The sequence below is a fragment of the Dermatophagoides farinae genome, chromosome 7 (assembly GCF_024713945.1).
Source record: "Dermatophagoides farinae isolate YC_2012a chromosome 7, ASM2471394v1, whole genome shotgun sequence".
Taxonomy (NCBI): domain Eukaryota; kingdom Metazoa; phylum Arthropoda; class Arachnida; order Sarcoptiformes; family Pyroglyphidae; genus Dermatophagoides; species Dermatophagoides farinae.
The window spans coordinates 1,327,824-1,347,153 of record NC_134683.1 but is presented as its reverse complement, the minus strand read 5'-3'; the positions used below and the strand labels follow the sequence as shown (position 1 = coordinate 1,347,153).

The following is a 19,330-nucleotide window of genomic DNA, read 5'->3' as shown; positions in this document are numbered from 1 at the left end:
GAAATTAAACACCAACGCCATTCATTAAAAACACACACACATACAAACAAAAAAAATCATTGACCATTATTTATATCATGATCATGATCATAAAAAGATCAATGAAACAGCCAAATGATTTTTATTGGTCACGAAACAAAAATCTGGATAATTGTCATGAATTTTTTTTTTTTTTTTTGAAAAACATTTTCCATCCGCTATCGATAGATGGCACAATGTTTTTTTTAATGAAAAATTCTTCAATGAATGTGATTTGGTTGGTATTTTTTTTTTTTAAAATACGAAAAATTTCTGAATCAGCAGACAGCATGGTGACTTTTGGACATGTCCAAAGAATTCTGTTCTATAAATGAATGACCTGACCTTTTGATTCTTTTTTTTTTTTTTTTGGTTGGCTGATCACAATTGATTGGATTGATTGATCGATTAAAAAACGGTCAAACTTGACATTGTGAACCAACCTTACAACCTGATAATAATAATAATATAATAACAACAATAATAACAAACCGAGCGGTCAATCAACCCGCAGGTGTGGCGGCTGCGCCGCCCCCCCTGCTTGGTACCCAGCCAAAGGTAAAACAGGCTGGCTTATACAGCTGGCTCGATCCATTCACATGCATGCATGTATACAAAAAAAAACGGGTCCATGCTCTTTGCGCTAACTGAAACCATTCATGTATGTGTGTGTGTTATATACCAAAGAGAATAATGATCGTATTGCTTTCTAAGCTATTTTTTTGTTTCTGAATTACAGACAGCTTTTTCATACACAACTGGATTTTTATTTTTATTTATTGGTTGGATATACACACTCCATACGATATCTTGATGTTTATATCATCAACACATCACAAAAAAAAATTGTGGTTGGTCGGATGAAGGTCTGGTGTTGATGTTATTTCTTTTTTTTTTTTGGGTGAGGCAGCCTTATATGTGTATATATTGGTATGTGTTGTTTGTTTTATATATATATGCATTATTATTTTGGTTATATGATGATAGAGTGGTATCGTCGACATATTTCAAAATGATTTAAAAATGTATAATTGAATTGTATTTGGATTGATTAAAGTTGAAGCTGCTGCATTTTTATCCATCATCATCATGATCAATTAAAAATTGTTTTTCATCATCAATTGAATTAAGAAAATGAAAAACGAATGATAATAATAAAGTAATTCAATGTCATAAGTCACTGTGTTGATTACATAATAATCATCATTGTTTTTTATTGTTTATTTATTTATTGTTATATATTTGTTATAAAAGTGTTGGTGTATATGTTTCATCTTATCTTCATCATCATCATCATACGACGACGACGACGACGAATGAATGAATGAGTGAAAAAAAACCCGATCAAACCAAAAAAAAAAAAAAAAAAAAAAACTATAACCGGTTGGCATTTGTGATTGAATGTTGAATATAAAAAAAAACTCATTGCCAACAATAACATCCCCCCATACGCGAACATATTATAAACACACACACACATAGTGACAGCGAGAAAGAATTTTTTTTTTCCTTTTCAAAATGTTCATATACGTGTGTGTTTGATGCGACTTTTGTTTGTTTGTTTGTTTGTTGTTGTGTAATACTTGATGTTGTTATGTGCGTTTGCATATAGACAAATGCCTGATCAATTCTTTGAATTTTTTTTTTTTTTTTTTTTTGTTTGCTCGGATGTTTTCAATAGTCATCATCAGTCAGTTATTTTTATAATTATAAACAAACACACATAGAGAAAAAACTTTATCAAACAGCAACAAGTTGAATTGAAAATCATTAAAATTTGATTTTTTTGTTTTTGTTTTTTTGAAATGAAAACATTTCTTTTCTCAAATCAGCAATAAGTGTTCATGCTGTGTTTGTTTGTGTGTATGTGTGAGATTTATTTAAATTCTTGCTCACTCATTCATTCTCATTGATCTTTTTCACCACTTTTCATGTCATCATTGACGAATTTGATTATGATTTTGATTTTCTTGAAAATTATATGGTGACATTCAAACACCAAACAAACACGCACACACACACACACACACACACACCCATTATTTATTTTCGTGTTCCAAATAATCCACCCCAAAAAAACAAAACAAAATCATCACTTCCTTACTTAAGATCAAATTGCGTGATGAAATAAAAGATGAACAAAAAAAAAATCCCAAATATGACAATCAGTAATAAAACATAATAAACAACAATAACGAAAGAAGAATATTCTGGTTTTTTTTTAATGTGTGTCATCATTGTGTTTCAACAACAACAACAATAAATAACAAATCACCACCACCACTACTACTACTACTGCTGTTGCTGCTGATGTACCTTGAATTTTTTTTTTCTATCAATTCTGAAAAATATCAAACCGGGAATTATAACCGTCCCGTTTGACATCTTGGCCAAATGAAACTTATGAAATTACACATTGCAGATAAATCCACAATATATATATAGCTCTGGATTGGTCCACATGAAAAAAAGAAGAAGAAAAATTATATAGAATCGATTTGATACACCATTGATGATGACGTCATGCAACATTCATGTAGATTCAATTGTGAATTGAATTGAATTGAATGAATGAAACGCCATTAAAACCTATGTGTGTGGTATATATATACAAATATTCTCTTCATTTGAACATTTGAGTTAGAGTCTGAGAATATATTATATTCACTTTTTTTTTGAATGCGGATATTTCGTTTTTTCGTTACTTCTTTGATTAGTTCTTGGTTTGCTTTGAATTTTGATTGATAATGATTTGAATCATCGTCATATATATAAATTTTTTTTTGTGTCACAGTGATATCCGTCGTTGTTTAGTCCTTCAAAAGAAATTTTTTTTTTTTGATATCAAACTCTTATCCACATACAGACACTGGTATCACTGACAACGACTATATTATCATCATCATCATCATTATTATTAATCGCCATTCTTATATCACCTTGTTGTTGTCGTTGTTGCTTTCTGGTTTTTACTGAAAAAGTGAATGTTTCAGAGTGTGTGTGTGTGTCCACAATTATCAAGATTTGTCATATATATCATTTATTTACAAGAAAACAACTGTATCTTGCTGTTGCTTGTTTTTATTATTGATTTGGGTTGTTTGATTTATTTTTTCGCCCTACTTTTTTTTCATCTTTGACGACAATAAAAAATATCCTTGTAGTTGTCCATATATATTCAGCAAGAAAAGAAACCAAATAATAATAAGAATTCATTGAAAATTTGACAGAAAAAAAATTTTTAAACTTTTTTTTAGATTAGATTTTTGTCTGTTGTTGATTTTGTTTTCATATTTTCATATTTGCATCACATTATTCAACATTACCGTCATCTTATTGTAAAAAAAAAAAATTTTATTTCACAAAAAAAAATGGTAACTGAAACTCAAATTCAACACCATCCACCACCACCACCACAACAACAACAACAACAAACATCATCAGCAACACATCCTGCTGTCAATGATGTACATCATCATCATGTACAACATCATCAGGTAATGATTATGATGAAGATGAAACATTCTGGATCATTGTTTACTTTTTCTCGATTCGATTTTTGTTTTTGTTTTTGGTTTTGATTAGATTATCAATCAATCACTATAGTGATTGTGTGTATATAATAATCTGTTTATGATTACCTGATTTGTTTATTTCTTCATTTTTTAATAATTTTTTTTTCTTTGTTCTAGACCGATGGTGTTGCCAGTTTTTTACGTGCTGCACGTGCTGGAAATTTGGATAAAGTACTGGAATATTTAAAAGGAAGTTTTGATATCAATACCTGTAATGCAAATGGTTTGAATGCATTACATTTAGCATCTAAAGAAGGTCATGTACATGTTGTTACCGAATTGATTCGTCGTGGTGCAAATGTTAATACGGCAACCAAGGTTTGATTGCAACACTTTAAATTTAAAATTCTAAAATTATCATTTTTTTTTCATTTTAATAGAAAGGAAATACGGCACTACATATAGCATCATTAGCCGGTCAAGATGAAGTGGTCAAAGTTCTAATACAAAATGGCGCCAATGTTAATGTGCAATCTGTAAATGGTTTTACACCATTATATATGGCCGCACAAGAAAATTATGATGGTGTTGTCAAATATCTATTAGCCAATGGTGCTAATCAAAGTTTAGCCACTGAAGATGGTTTCACACCATTGGCTGTTGCTTTGCAACAAGGCCATGATCGTGTTGTAGCTGTTTTATTGGAAAATGATACAAAAGGCAAAGTACGATTACCAGCATTACATGTAGCGGCTAAAAAAGATGATTGTAAAGCGGCAACATTATTGTTACAAAATGATCATTATCCGGATGTAACATCCAAATCGGGATTCACACCTCTTCATATTGCTTCACATTATGGTAATGAAAATATTGCTGCATTATTATTAGAGAAAAATGCCGATGTTAATTTTGCTGCTAAACATCAAATCACACCATTACATGTGGCTGCTAAATGGGGCAAAGGAAATATGGTATCATTATTATTGGATTATAAATCAAAAATCGATTCAGCCACACAAGATGGATTAACACCACTTCATTGTGCAGCACGTAGTGGACATAAATCTGTTGTTCAATTATTGATTGAACGTGGTGCACCAATTTCACCTAAAACGAAGGTAAAATTCAAAGAAAAAAAACGGTTAATGGTTTTAAAAATTAATTTTTCTTTTCGATGATTTACAAACAAAAAATAGAATGGTCTAGCACCTTTACATATGGCTGCACAAGGTGATCATATTGATTGTGCAAAAGTTCTGCTGGATTATAAAGCACCAGTCGATGATGTTACCGTTGATTATTTAACACCATTACATGTTGCATCACATTGTGGCCATGTTCGTGTGGCTAAATTATTATTGGATAAAAAAGCCGATCCAAATGCTCGTGCATTGAATGGTTTTACACCATTACATATTGCATGTAAAAAGAATCGTATTAAAGTTGTTGAATTATTACTCAAACATGGTGCATCTATTGAAGCAACTACAGAGGTAAATGAATTTATTTATCAATATAATCTCAATATATATAGATTGATTAATTAATTTTTTTTTCGTTTATTTTGTTTTCATTCATCATTCATAATACAAACAAACCATATAAATAGTCTGGTTTAACACCACTTCATGTTGCATCATTTATGGGCTGTATGAATATTGTCATCTATTTAATTCAACATATGGCAAATCCAGATGTACAAACAATTCGTGGTGAAACACCATTACATTTGGCTGCTCGTTCCAATCAAACGGATATTATACGTGTATTATTACGTAATGGTGCACAAGTCGATGCTAAAGCACGGGTATGTATTTGTTTGTGTTTATGTTTGTTTTACACTTGTTTATGATTTTTTTAACAAAAAAATAATTTAGGAAAATCAAACACCACTTCATATTGCAGCAAGATTAGGCAATTCAGATATTGTGTCATTACTGTTACAGCATGGTGCATCGATCGATGCCATTACTAAAGATCAGTAAGTGTATATTTCATTGTATATTGTAAATCGATTAATTGATTTTTACTAATACTAATAATAACTCGTTCGTTTTATAATCAATCAATCAATTTTGTAAAGATATACTGCCCTTCATATAGCTACTAAAGAAGGACATGAAGAAACGGCAGCAATTTTGATCGATAATGGAGCTTCATTGACTGCTCAAACAAAGGTTTGTTGTTTTTTTTTGTTTGCATTATATCAATAATTATCAATTTCATGGTCTCATTTCAAAAATCAATCAATTCGTTCAATTTTACAGAAAGGGTTCACCCCATTACATTTGGCAGCTAAATATGGTAATATTAAAGTGGCTCGTTTATTGATTAGTCGTAATGCACCGGTCGATGCCCAAGGAAAGGTTCGTTGTTCATGTGCTTGAATAATTGATTTTTTTTCGATGAAACAAATCACTAATAAAATGATCATTTGACACAAATAGAATAATGTAACACCATTACATTGTGCTGCCCATTATGATCATGTAAACATTGCATTATTGTTATTGGAGGAAAAAGCATCACCACATGCAACAGCTAAAAATGGCTATACACCTTTACATATTGCTGCACGTAAAAATCAGATTGATATTGCTACAACATTGTTGGAATATTCGGCCAATTCAAATGCCGAATCAAAAGTAAGCAATATTGAAGCTAATTTTGAATGGAAAAAAAAATAAAATTTTCAACGATTTATTGATTTATTTAGGCTGGTTTCATACCATTGCATTTGGCAGCTCAAGAAGGACATGCCGATATGGTTGCATTATTATTACATAATCGAGCCAATGTTAATGCCAAATCAAAGAATGGTTTAACACCGATGCATCTTTGTGCACAAAATGATCGTGTTAATGTGGCATCAATATTGGCTAAAAATAATGCCGATATTTCGCCACAGACCAATGAAGGTTATACACCATTACATGCAGCTGCACATTTTGGTCAAATGAATATGGTTCGATTTTTGCTTAAAAATGGTGCCAATGTTAATACGACCAATTGTGTAAGTTTTTTTTTCTTGAATTCTTTCGATTGTTTCGATAATTTTGTTTGTCTCCTCTAAATAGCATGGCTACACCCCATTACATCAAGCAGCACAACAAGGTCACGTTCAAATAGTCAATTTATTATTGGAACATAAAGCATCACCTAATGTCATCACTAATCAAGGACAAACAGCATTGTCGATTGCACAGAAATTGGGCTATATTTCCGTTGTGGAAACATTAAAAGTTGTAACGGAAACCATTGTCACAACAACAACAACAACCATAACTGAAGAGAAATACAAGGTTGTCTCACCGGAAATAATGCACGAATCATTTATGAGCGATTCTGAAGATGAAGGAGGTTCGTATATTATGATAATGATCACACAAACAGAGAATAGAGATAGAGAAAAGAATCTTATTTCCTGATAAATTTCCTTTTTATTTATCATAAAATATTAATTAATCAATCAATCAATCGATTCAATTCGAATGATTTGGCAATCTTTTTTTTTATCTTTCTCTCTTTTCATTCTTTCATTCTTCATATATCTTGTTTATCTTTCATTTTTTTTCTCAAATGGACTTCGTTTGTTTTTCTTCCATCCATCATCGTTATTGTTATCCGGTCTTTGTCGCTTCATTCATTCATTTTTCCTCTATTCTTCATTTTTTGCTTCTACTTCTTCTTTTGAAATCTTTTCCGGACAACAATTTTATACATAAACAAACAAACACAAACATATCAAATCAAAGGAGATGAATATATAGTCAATAATGTCAATCAAAATGGTGTTGGTGGCCAACATCATCAAACAAACCATCATGATGATGGTGTTGGCAATATTATTACCGGTAATGATATAAAACATTCATCCAATATAAATGAATTGAAATTATCACGGCCACAGACAAAAGTTTTCACCAAATCTAGTAAGTGTGACACACACACACACACGCACATACACAGATTGTCGAAATTTAATTTTTTTTTTACTTTGTTTAAAAATTTTTTTGATTTTTGCATCGTTTTTATGTTCACGTCAATTATTCAGGTCACGTGTGTTTATATATGTTGAAACTTTTTGTTTTTTTTTCTCTTTATTTTCTCTATACAATTTTTAAACGTTTTATTTTTCTTACCTTGAAACACACAAAAAAAACAAATCTATGATTTTTTTTTCAATTTGACAAGTCAATAGCTTTCATAATTTGATTTTTTTTTTGTATTTCAAAAAATTCACATTTTTTTCTTGTATTTCTTCCATTATAGCCGAAGAGCTTTTTGTTGATAATCCATATCGTTATCTAACTGGTGATGAAATGAAATTTTTGGGCGATGATTCATTACCTATAGATGTGACCAAAGATGAACGTATGAATGATACATTTGGTAAAGATTCAATGGGTATGTAGAACTAAAACCTTTTTTTTATCACCAATGAAAACTACCGCAACAACAACACCCAATTTGTAGCTAGGAAATGTCCCCCTCACACACTCCAAACATGAAAACAACATCGCAAACAAAAAAAAAAACCTTAATTGATTTTTTTGTTTTGTTTCTGTTGTTCATGTCCCTGAATGAATTTAATCCATTGGTTTTTTTTCGTTTTGTTCTGTTGTTTCACGTGTACAAATATTCGTGTTTTTTTGCAACAACAGACAGGCTTTTAAACATTGTAATTGAAAATATATAAAAAAAATGAATATTAACCTCTAAAATTGAACACAGTTATAGGGGATAGCATAGGGAAAAAAATCTAACAAAAAAGGAAGGTCAATACAAATACAAGCAAGCCAAATATCTTATTATATTGTGGCGTGGCGTGGCATGGCAAGCAATATCTTTAACCAATGTCTTTGTTGTTGGCGTGTATTGCAACAACCATATAAACAATAATCATCATCAAATTGTTGATGAATGCAGCAACATAAAAATAAAAAGAAAGAAATACAGTTTTAAGTATCGTTGTAGTAGTGTCATAAACATCTTTGTATCCATGTAGCCACCATCATCATGATGATAATGATGATGATGATTATTGAAATATAAAATCTGTGCAAATATACACATCATTACTACTAACACACCCTATTTATCCACACACATATAGTTTTTGGTTTGAGATTCCTTGATTTTCATCTGTTCATATGTTTTTTTTTGTGTTTCGGTAAATACCGTTTCTATTACTAGTTATTTAGTACTATACTGTTGGTGTGACATTTATAAAAACGAAAGAAAAAGGCTGAAGTGATTTTTTGTTTTGTTTTGTTTATCAATAAAAATCTGATCTGTTGTTGACATCTTAATCTGAAATCTGTTGTTTTTAATACAACACGTCTTGTATTAGTGTTGGTATTGATTTTTTTAAAATTTTTCCTTTGTTTTTTTTTCAATTTTCATAGCTCCAATCACCATTGACGAAGAATTAATATCACCACAATATTTTACCATGACTGAAAATTATGTAAATGCATTACCACCGGATAATATTGATATATCAAAGGCACCGGTCAATACTGGGTAAGTTTTTTTTCCTGTATTTTTTTTCCCATCCAAAAAACAAACAAACACCATCCCTGATTCATTTTTAAAATTGAATTTCAATGTAAAAAAATATCATCAAAAGTGAAGTTGTTGAATAAGTGTGTGTGTCCCATTTTGGTTACATCCAAACAAAAATCAATCCAACACATGCAAAGTCATTCAGTCATTCATGAAATTTTTTTTTTGTCTGTTTATTTTCTCTTTCTCATTGACTGTATTGTCATCATTCATTATATTGATGGGTGAAATTATTAATTTTACATGCTCATCATCATCATCATCATCATCATCGTCATGATTTTCTGATTCGTTGTCATTGTGTGTCGTATATGTTCAAACACAATGATGAATTGTGTTAATTTTTTTTTCTGGTTAAAATTAAAAAAGTGATGATATTCGCCATCAACAACTCCAAAAGCAACAACAGGAATTATTAAATCAACAATTGAATGAACAAATAGATATGATAACAAATGCATCGACAGCTAAACCATTAATACCATACAAACGTATGGCACGTTCAAGGTTCGAAATTTTTTGTTCATATATGAAAGTTTTGTGAATTTGAAAGAATTTTTTTTTTGTTTCGTGATGGTGTAATCCAATGTTTTTTTTTTTTTTGTTTTCTTCGGTGTATCAAAAAATTGTCAACGCAATCGAATGGCTTTTCATGATCATATATATATAGTGTGCATGTTGTTGGATTTTTTTTTCATAAAAAAGAAAAATTTTTTTTCTTCACTTCCAAATGCTGCTGTTATTTTTACCCATTTTCCCTATTTTTATTTTTTGTCATTTTTTAAATGCTGAAAAAAAAATTGCTAATAATGATTTCCCATTTTTTTGTTTTTCATTTTTCAAATTCTCTGCTTTTACCCATCGATAATGATGATGATGATCATGGTTCATTAATGCTTTTTTGTTTTGTTTGTCCCAATTGGATTAAAACGATTCAATAAAACAAAACAAAACAAAAAATTTCCATCTATTCTCTGCTATCGCTATGGCTATTATATTTATATTTTTAAAGACCATTAAAATGGAGAAAGTGAGTTTTGATTTGGAATTTTGGATACTTTTTTTTATCATCATTGCTTTGATTTTCAAAAATTCTGTATTTTAACTATTAAATTTAATTTAATGTAATTTTCGTTCATCCATTCTGAATTCTAGCTTCTTGGTGAGCTTTATGGTCGATGCTCGTGGTGGTGCAATGCGTGGTTGTCGCCATTCCGGTGTACGTGTTATAATACCACCGCGTAAAGCACCGATGCCAATGCGTATTACATGTCGTTATGTAAAACGTGAAAAACTTGTCCATCCACCACCATTGATGGAAGGTGAAGCATGTGCATCACGTATATTGGAAATGGGTCCATCAGGAGCCAAATTCTTAGGGTAAATATAGTATCTTGAATATTTCCGTATTGACCTAATTTTGTTTGTTTTTTTTTTCACAGGCCGGTTATAATTGAAGTACCACATTTTGCATCATTACGTGGTAAAGAACGAGATATCGTTATCTTTCGTAGTGATAATGGTGAAACATGGCGTGAACATACATTGGAAGCAACTGAAGAGGCCGTACTTGAAGTTTTGAATGCCAGTTTTGATGGCGAAAATGGTATTATTTGCTGTTTTCGTATAACGTCTTCGAATACTAATCATGAAATATTATATTTCATACATTTTTTCGGGTACAGATGTCAATGGATTAGATGATTTCAATAATAATCGTATTACACGTATATTAACAACGGATTTTCCACAATATTTTGCAATCATAACACGTATACGACAAGAAGTTCATGCAATAGGACCCGAAGGTGGAATACTTAGTTCAACTGTTGTTCCCCAAGTGCAAGCTATTTTCCCTGAAGGAGCATTGACCAAAAAGATTAAAGTTGGATTGCAGGTAGGCAACAATGATAATGAAACAAATGTAGCGAATGTCAAGGCCAAAAAACGATTCTATTGGAATCCATTCAATTGGTTTCGTAGTTGTCAATGTAGAAATCATAATAATAAATTGAATAAACAACAAAACATTAGCAGGAATAATACTAATGATGATAAAGATATCAGGGATGAAAAAATTCTTAATAAAAATGATGATAATACAATAACTAATGCAAAGACAACAACAACAACAACAACAACGATAACATTACCCGAAAATGATAAAATAGCTGTCATTGTCGAAGGACAACAACAACAACAAAAACATGATAGTTTAGTGATTGAAAAACAAAAATCCGATGTCAATAATAATGACCATGATGATGATGATGATGATGATGATAATGATAATGTAAAATCTGAAAGTAAAAAAACTATAGAAGAAACATTAGATACATCATCAATCATACAGCCATCATCGACAACATTAATTTCAAATATAACCACTGTACGTTCAGCATTAGATAACATGAAATCCGATCCAATAGTAGAACCAATCAATAATAATAATAATCGACAACATATAAAACGTGATTCAAAGGTCGAATTATGGGTAGTTATCAATAATAATAAGATGATGAAAAATGATTCGAATGATGATCAAATGAAATTGAAAAATAATGATGATGATGATGATAAAACAGATCGAATCAATGACAATAATGATAATCAACAAGAACAACAACAACAACAACAACAACGTCGTAACAATATTCTACATATTGTCAATATCAGACCTGCAAGACATTCATTAGTTGTTGATGTTGATGATAATGATGATAGAATTGCCATTACAGATAACATTATTACGAATAACAACAATGATAAATCATTGACAAAAATATTAACAACAAACAACAGCATTGCGAATAAAAATAATGATGATGATGATAGAAAATTATTGAAAAAAATTAAAAAAGAACAAAAAAAGAAAAAAGAATCCAATGATGATGATCGTGATCGTAACAGAATCATAATCGATAATAGACGATCAACATTAATATCACGTACATTGAATCGTTTATTTCCCAGAGTTTATCTACTTTCACAGACACTTTGAGATTCATACAAGACAAACAAACACACACACACACACACGCAACATATCTTCATTATTTTATCATTGTTTTGCCGAAATTTTTATCCAAAAAAAAAGCGCGTTTTCATATCAAATATCTAATCAATCAGAAAAACTTTTTAAAATCAGTCATCAATCAATTTAAATCAATATATTAACCCTCATTCACTGTCTCTATCTCTCTGTAATACATGATTATCATTTCTTTCCAATCTTCACTATCTCTATCTCTATCTGTCTTTGTCTTTATATACACATCTGTCTGATTGTTTAATCTGTTTTTTTCTTCAAAACAAAAAAAAAATTCTAATCTGTTCTGTTACTAATTTGTTTCTGTTTTTGTTTCCCATTCATTCATTCATCATTTATATATGAACAAAAAAAATAATAATTCTCCACTTTCACTAACCACTAAACATTGCACACAAATTCCTTGTATTTCATTATGGCACTATAAAACAAACAAAAAATCGAAAAATGAAATTGTTTCAAACGAAAAAACAAACAAACAAAAATTCTTTAAAATGAAAATGAATAAATTTCATTCATTTCCTTTTTTTTCCTTTTTATTATTCTTTGTTTCATTTTCTTTTCTTCATATTCTACATATGTGAATGAATTTTTTCCATTGAGAATTTAAGCCTTGCCATTCTGATTTGTTTGTTTTTTTTAACCGGAATAAAACAAACACACTATATACGCGCGAAAAGCTTATTTTATATTAAAAAAAAAAACAAAAATTGAAAAACTTTTGCTGATCATTGTATTTTTTCTTCTTTCCCAAATTCTTTTTTTCTTTTTTTTCTGTTTTTTCTTTTTTTTTTGTCTATCAAAAAAAAAAAAAAAAAATTCTTTCCTTCTAATGAAAATTAGGCCCAACCTATTCCAAATGAATTGGTTACAAAACTATTGGGAAATCGTGTTGCCGTATCACCGATTTGCACCATTGAGCCGAGGCGACGAAAATTTCATAAACCAATTACATTGACAATACCGTTACCACAGGCTGCCAATCGAGGAATGATTAACCAATATTCGGTTGATACACCCACGTTAAGGCTTCTGTGTAGCATTACAGGTCCGTTTTATTTTTTTGTTTTTGTTTCATTTTATAATTTTTTCTTTTTTGTTTTGTTTTTCTCCCATTTTTTTTTGTTTTTGTTTTTTTATCTCTGTTATATGATCAGGAGGATCAGCAAAAGCTCAATGGGAAGATGTAACCGGTTCAACACCATTAACATTTGTTAATTCTTGTGTTTCATTCACAACAACGGTTTCGGCAAGATTTTGGTTGATTGATTGTCGTGAAATTAATAATGCGACAAAATATGCAACCGAATTATATCAGGAATCAGTACACGTGCCTTTTATGGCTAAATTTGTTGTATTTGCTAAACGTATGGAACAGAATGAAGCACAGGTTCGAGTGTTTTGTATGACCGATGATAAAGAGGATAAAACATTAGAACATCAGGAACATTTTACCGAAATTGCTAAAAGTCGTGATGTAGAAGTGTTGGAGAATAAGGCACAATTTTTAGAATTTGCTGGAAATCTAACACCGGTGACAAAATCCGGTGAACAATTGTATTTGATATTCAATGCCTTCCGTGAGAATCGATTACCATTTATTGCACGTGTTAAAGATCCATCACAAGGTCCACCATTTGGTCGAATAGCATTTATGCGTGATAGTAGAAAAATCAAATCGGATCATCCACAACAACCGATTTGTACATTGAATCTAACGTTGCCGGAAATAATGTCTGAAATTCCTACCATGTCTGTACGTTCAGGATTTATTTCTAGCGATGTAATTGCCGCTAAACGAGATAAACGACAAGTTGAACAATCAGCAGTTCCAATGACCAATGGTTTCAATCATGAAATACAAGAACCACAGATAATCGAAGAAACGGTTCAAACAACGGTGACGACAACAATGAATGTTGCTGAACCTCAACCAAAATCGGTTGAACAAAAGAAACGAACCAGTAGTTCTAGTAGTTCATCATCATCATCATCATCAAGTATGTCTAATGATGATCAGAAGAAAAAATTACAACAACAAGCGAAACAGCAGCAGCAAAAAATTGTTGAACAAACCATTACGGCAACTGAAATTCAAAGAGGTAATGAATTCATTAGAATGTTTAGATTTTTTTTTTTGATAATTTGAATTTACATATATAGAAACAGCTGATGCAATGACCAAACCAGAAACAATGGAAACATGGCAATCAATTGAACAGGATACCAGTCAAGTTTCTGTAACAAGTTTACCAGATGATGAAAAATCTGAACCATCATTAACAATTTCTAGCAATGTTAATGATGATGATTCTAAAATGGATACAATTGTTCAACAAAAAGGTTTCTAGTATTTTAATTTCCAAAAAAAATCAATCAATCAATCAATTAAAATCATCAATTTTTTCCGGTTACAGAATGGACTGAAGAAGATGAAGATGGTTTCGTCAAACACATTCAACAGACAACAGTCAAATCACAGCAATCAGGTAAAATGATTCTTGATGAATTTTTTTGTGTTCCGTGCAACAACTATAATTTCCTTAAGAAATTTCTTTTGGCTAACATTTTTTTTTCACTTTCATTCTCTTTCTTTTGCATGTAAACCAAACCAATTTCCCTTCATTTCCTTTCATTGGTGTGTGTGTTGCTTTTTTTCAACACGGATTCTCAACTATTATTAATTAAAAGAACCAGGACCAGAAGGTGATGTTGTTCATGTCGTTCAACAACAGGAAAAACTAATTGAAACAACTGTAAGTCAAACAAAACCAACAATACAATCACAATCAAATACAATCAAAAATGATGTTCAAAGTGTTCAAACGATGGACCAAATTTCAAAACGTCCATCGATTGTTGAAAATACAGTTATTTCAGTTCAAAAACCACCACAACAACATCAACAACAATCGATTCCACCTCCATCAACTTTCACTCATCATGATGATGATGATGATGATAGCTTGAAAGATATAAAACGTGAAGCAATCACAATAACGACCAACATTGTTGAATGTGCTAAAAATGAATTGTCAAAAAAATCTTTGATAATGCCTGTAACGAAAAAATTGTCTGTTGAAATTTCCGATGAAGATATGGTTGAAAGAGGTGATATTGAAGAGATAAAAGATAAATTATTGCGTTCAGGTAAACGATCATCAAAATCACCAACAGAAACAACGCCTACGATTGAAACAATCAAACCAATAATGGAAATGAATGTGGCTAGCTGTTCCAATTTGAATGCAAAAATTTCAAGCAGTACAAAAAGTGGCCTAAAAATATCTCCAAGTCGTGAAGAAATTAAAGAAATAATGATGTCATCTTCTGAATCATCACAACCATTATCGGAACAGTATCGAACACCATCATCAAGTCGACCACAATCAAGTGAATATGATATGATAATCATACCAGAAACAATGTCTAGGTCTGGCAGTCATGTAAGTTCAGAATATGTTACTTGTCCAACAATGACACGTGATTCATCATCATTTCATACGGTACCTAGTCAAGAATTGACTAGTTCCAGCCAATATTATACACCTCAATCAAATTTGAGTGCAAAAAGTAGTTCACAATCCGTTGAAACTGTTGGTAGTTCATCAAGTAATATTGGTGATTTATCCGAAATAAGTGAAACAATTGTTCATGAAGATGATGATGATCGTATTTCACCAATGGATAATGATGATGTTGGTAATTATTTTGATGATAATTATCGTAAAATCGATCAGATTGATACAACAAATGTTGAACCATTCAATTATGATGTACCATCATCAATGTTAAAAAATGATATTGATGATCAACAATTATGGTTGACTAAACCAACTGCATCATCAACATTATCATCATCTACTACAAATACTGGTAATGATCGAATGGAAACAACGGCCGATAGAAGTCGATCATATTATATTGAACCATATGATAATCCTGAACCAATATCAATGACATCGTTTTATACACAGAAAACAATAACAACAACAACAACAACAGCTGCTAGCCAACAACCACAATCATCATCGATGATAATTTCATCACCATCAGAATATATTGATAAGAATTTATATACACATGTTGAAGTAGAAGAAGAAATGAGTGAAGGTGATAATTCAGATTCATTGCGTAATAGATATGTTGTTGGTGGTGGTGGTATTGGTAGTTTACAATCATCATCATACCAAGCATCACCAAAAAATATGACCAATATAATTGGTCATCGTACTGGTGGTAGTAATATTTTGACTGAAACGGAAACAACGTCTTCAACTTCTTCTTCATTGAAAGAATTTGAAAGACTAGAATGTGAAATGTTTTCAAATGCATCGTCATCATCGAATCAACAACAACAATTGCAATCATCATCATCTATACGATCATCGGCAATGTTGATCGATATAGATGATAATAATTTCCAGTTACTTGACTCTAAGCAAATGAATTTAGAGCCAGGTGAATCGGAACAAATTGTACAATCAGAAAATCTTTTATTCGATGATCAAGATGATTTTAATCCAGAAAGTTTAAATTCAGAGATTAGTCAGGTTACGTGTATAAAAATTTCAAATAATCGACAACAACAACAACAACCTAGTAGAGAGACCAATGTGATTCAACAACAACAACAACAATCATCTGGAGATGATGATGGTGGTGGTGGTGGCCCACAACTTTTAGATGATTTTGATCCAATAGTTCCATCAGATTATCATCAACAACAAACAACAATGCTTAGCAGCAGTATGGATTCAAATATAAATCCAGTATTGGATTGTGATTTTAGTTCACTTGATTCATCAATGATGAGCATGAGTGCCGCTTCAAATATTGATACAAATACTACTATATTACAATGTGATGATATCAACATTGAACATCCACATCCAGCATTGATTGCATCGATGACACAATCAATCGAACAGGCAACCACCACTGGTGTTGATGATGATAATCGATTTGCCGGTACGATTTATATTGATATGATGATGATGATTTTGAAAGAAAATTTTCAAACAATTTATTTTTGGTTGAAATGTTGAATGCTTGAATTTTTATTTTTCTGATTTGATTTTTTGCATCTCATTTTTCTTTTGTTGTTGTTTTTGTTTTCGTTTTTGTTGGATGAATTCTTTGTTTGTTTTTGGTTGAATGTTCAATTTATCATTTTGAACTTTTGATAATTCAGAAATTTTTTCATTTCATAGAAGATTTTAAGAATGGCAAATTTGATGCTTTTATTATGAATGATGATGATCATTTACAATCAAGAATGATGACCACTACAACGGCTATATCGACAACAACACTCAATTTGAATGATAAACATGATGATCATGATGATGATGATGATTTAAGCAAAAATTCAGATTGTTATTGTATAACGCATAAAAATATGGAAAATTTTCAAAACAAATCATAGAAAACAGTTCATAGAAATCTGATGATGATCTTTTGAGGTTTGATTATATGAATTCATCCATCCAAAACTATGGTTTATGGTCATTTTTATTCCGTTTTTTCATTTCTTTTGTTCAACTTTTTTTTAAATTTGAATTTTTTGGTTTTTTTGAAATTTTACTTTTCTTTTTGATTTTTTTTCTTGTTTTCCAATTTTTTTTTTTTTTTTTTTGTTTTGGTCTATCGAATGTCAATAACACACATTTTTAAATTGTTTTTAATGAATTTTGTTTTGAATTAATTTTCGTTTTTGTTCATTAATCATTTAGGCAACATCTACGGAAGAAGAGAAGGAGAAAGAGAAGAAGAAACCGGACAAACAGAATCATCAAGAATAATTATGACCGAAACGGAAACAATAATGACCGATGATGATTACCATGGTACTAGACATATGGTTGAAACACAAATTGAGCACAAACATCAACAACGGCGAAAATCATCATCGTCATCATCATCATCATCATCTACGTCTTCATCATCAACATCATCTTCTTCTTCTTTTTCGAATAGCGATAAGGATAGAAAACGCAAACAAAAACGATAACAACAAAAAAAAAATTCATTTTCCTAATATATCATCCGGAAATCATTACAAATCAAAAATTGTTGCAATGTTGCATCACATCGTTTTTTTTTCTCTCTCTTCAAAAATTATCTGAACATTCTGATTCTTTTTTTTTTGTCTCTGGTGCCCATCTCAATAAAAATTTATATTTATTCACAGAAAAAAAATGAAAATAAAAATTCAAAAAAAAAACAGATATACTCATGATGATGATCGATTTGAACATTTCATAGGAAATGTTCAATTTTTCTCCTTCTTTTTTTTCGTTGTTGTTGTTCCGGTTCATACAACACACACACACACACACACATAGACACAAATTGCACACAGAATGGACCTTTCACTATGGTCACCCATTATGATATTATTTTGTTTTTCTTTTTCTCTCTGTGGAACACTACTCCCAAAAACTACATGCAATTTTTATTCACAAAGAAATGAAAAAATATTGAAAAAATTTGAAATAAAATAAAATATAAAAAAAAACTTTTTCATAACTAGAATTTTCCAGTTATTTTCATTTTCATTTTTGTATTCATTCAAAAGATAAAAAGCAAAGTTAAAATTTTTTTTACTTCTCAATTCAAACATGAATGAAATGTGAATTGAACCAATGTGTGTGTGTGTTGTGTGTTTGTAATGATATGTGATATTGAAAATGAACAAAACAAGAAAAAAAAGACAACATTAAAAATGAAAAAAAAACCGACGACATTACCGAACGAATTGTTCACAATTTGGTTTTGTCCGTATGCTTGTCTTTCTCTCTTTCTGTCTGTCTGTTTATGATGATGATGATGTGTGTGTGTGTGTGTGTGTATGTTTTGTATACCAATGAATCAATGTTAAATGGCCAATGATTTCTGGAACACCATCACCATCACCACCACCACAGCCGCCACCGTGCCAACACATTATATTCAAATTTCTGGTTTCGTTCTCTGATCATCATCATTACAGAGAGACAGACAACAAATCTACTAGCAGCAAAACGATAAATGAACAAATTCATTTTATATATATAAAAGAAAGCCAGATCTACCCAAAATTAAAGATCAAATTTGTATGGATCCAAGTGTTGGATCGACAAAATAAAAAAATTCGAATCCAAGACACACACACAGACACACGCACACACATTTT

At 30.7% G+C, this 19,330-nt stretch overlaps 1 protein-coding gene across 10 annotated transcripts; it reads left to right on the top strand.

The window, feature by feature from the left end:
- The first annotated feature begins 875 nt into the window (after positions 1-875).
- Positions 876-18,690, top strand: LOC124497208 (uncharacterized). Of its 10 annotated transcripts, none has more exons than XR_012832338.1 (26): positions 876-3,515; positions 3,711-3,911; positions 3,974-4,654; positions 4,733-5,029; positions 5,146-5,343; positions 5,414-5,517; positions 5,620-5,713; positions 5,804-5,902; positions 5,984-6,181; positions 6,253-6,549; positions 6,614-6,896; positions 7,292-7,468; positions 7,809-7,943; positions 8,945-9,062; positions 9,474-9,611; positions 10,117-10,134; positions 10,260-10,484; positions 10,547-10,710; positions 10,790-11,001; positions 12,997-13,201; positions 13,311-14,255; positions 14,317-14,496; positions 14,571-14,642; positions 14,845-17,124; positions 17,367-17,660; positions 17,889-18,011. XR_012832338.1 is itself a non-coding variant. In XM_075732810.1 (26 exons), exons 1-25 carry the CDS (start codon positions 3,390-3,392, stop codon positions 17,579-17,581), a joined length of 7,662 nt encoding a protein of 2,553 aa, XP_075588925.1. In that variant the 5' UTR covers positions 876-3,389; the 3' UTR covers positions 17,582-17,618; positions 17,889-18,690. The 10 variants fall into 10 exon arrangements, 9 of the variants coding, with proteins under 9 accessions (XP_075588925.1, XP_075588928.1, XP_075588931.1 ...); XM_075732810.1 differs by having other exon boundaries at positions 17,367-17,618; positions 17,889-18,690; XM_075732813.1 differs by lacking the exon at positions 9,474-9,611 and having other exon boundaries at positions 17,367-17,618; positions 17,889-18,690.
- The last annotated feature ends 640 nt before the right edge of the window (positions 18,691-19,330 follow it).

What these genes read in the sequence shown, in the direction of transcription:
- LOC124497208 (XM_075732808.1), top strand. Translation starts at nt 3,390, where the DNA reads ATGGTAACTGAAACTCAAATTCAACACCATCCACCACCACCACCACAA. An exon ending in ATGTTAATACGGCAACCAAG is followed by an intron (nt 3,912 to 3,973) that starts GTTTGATTGCAA and finishes TCATTTTAATAG; the next exon opens with AAAGGAAATACGGCACTACA. An exon ending in AGATTAAAGTTGGATTGCAG is followed by an intron (nt 11,002 to 12,996) that starts GTAGGCAACAAT and finishes AATGAAAATTAG; the next exon opens with GCCCAACCTATTCCAAATGA.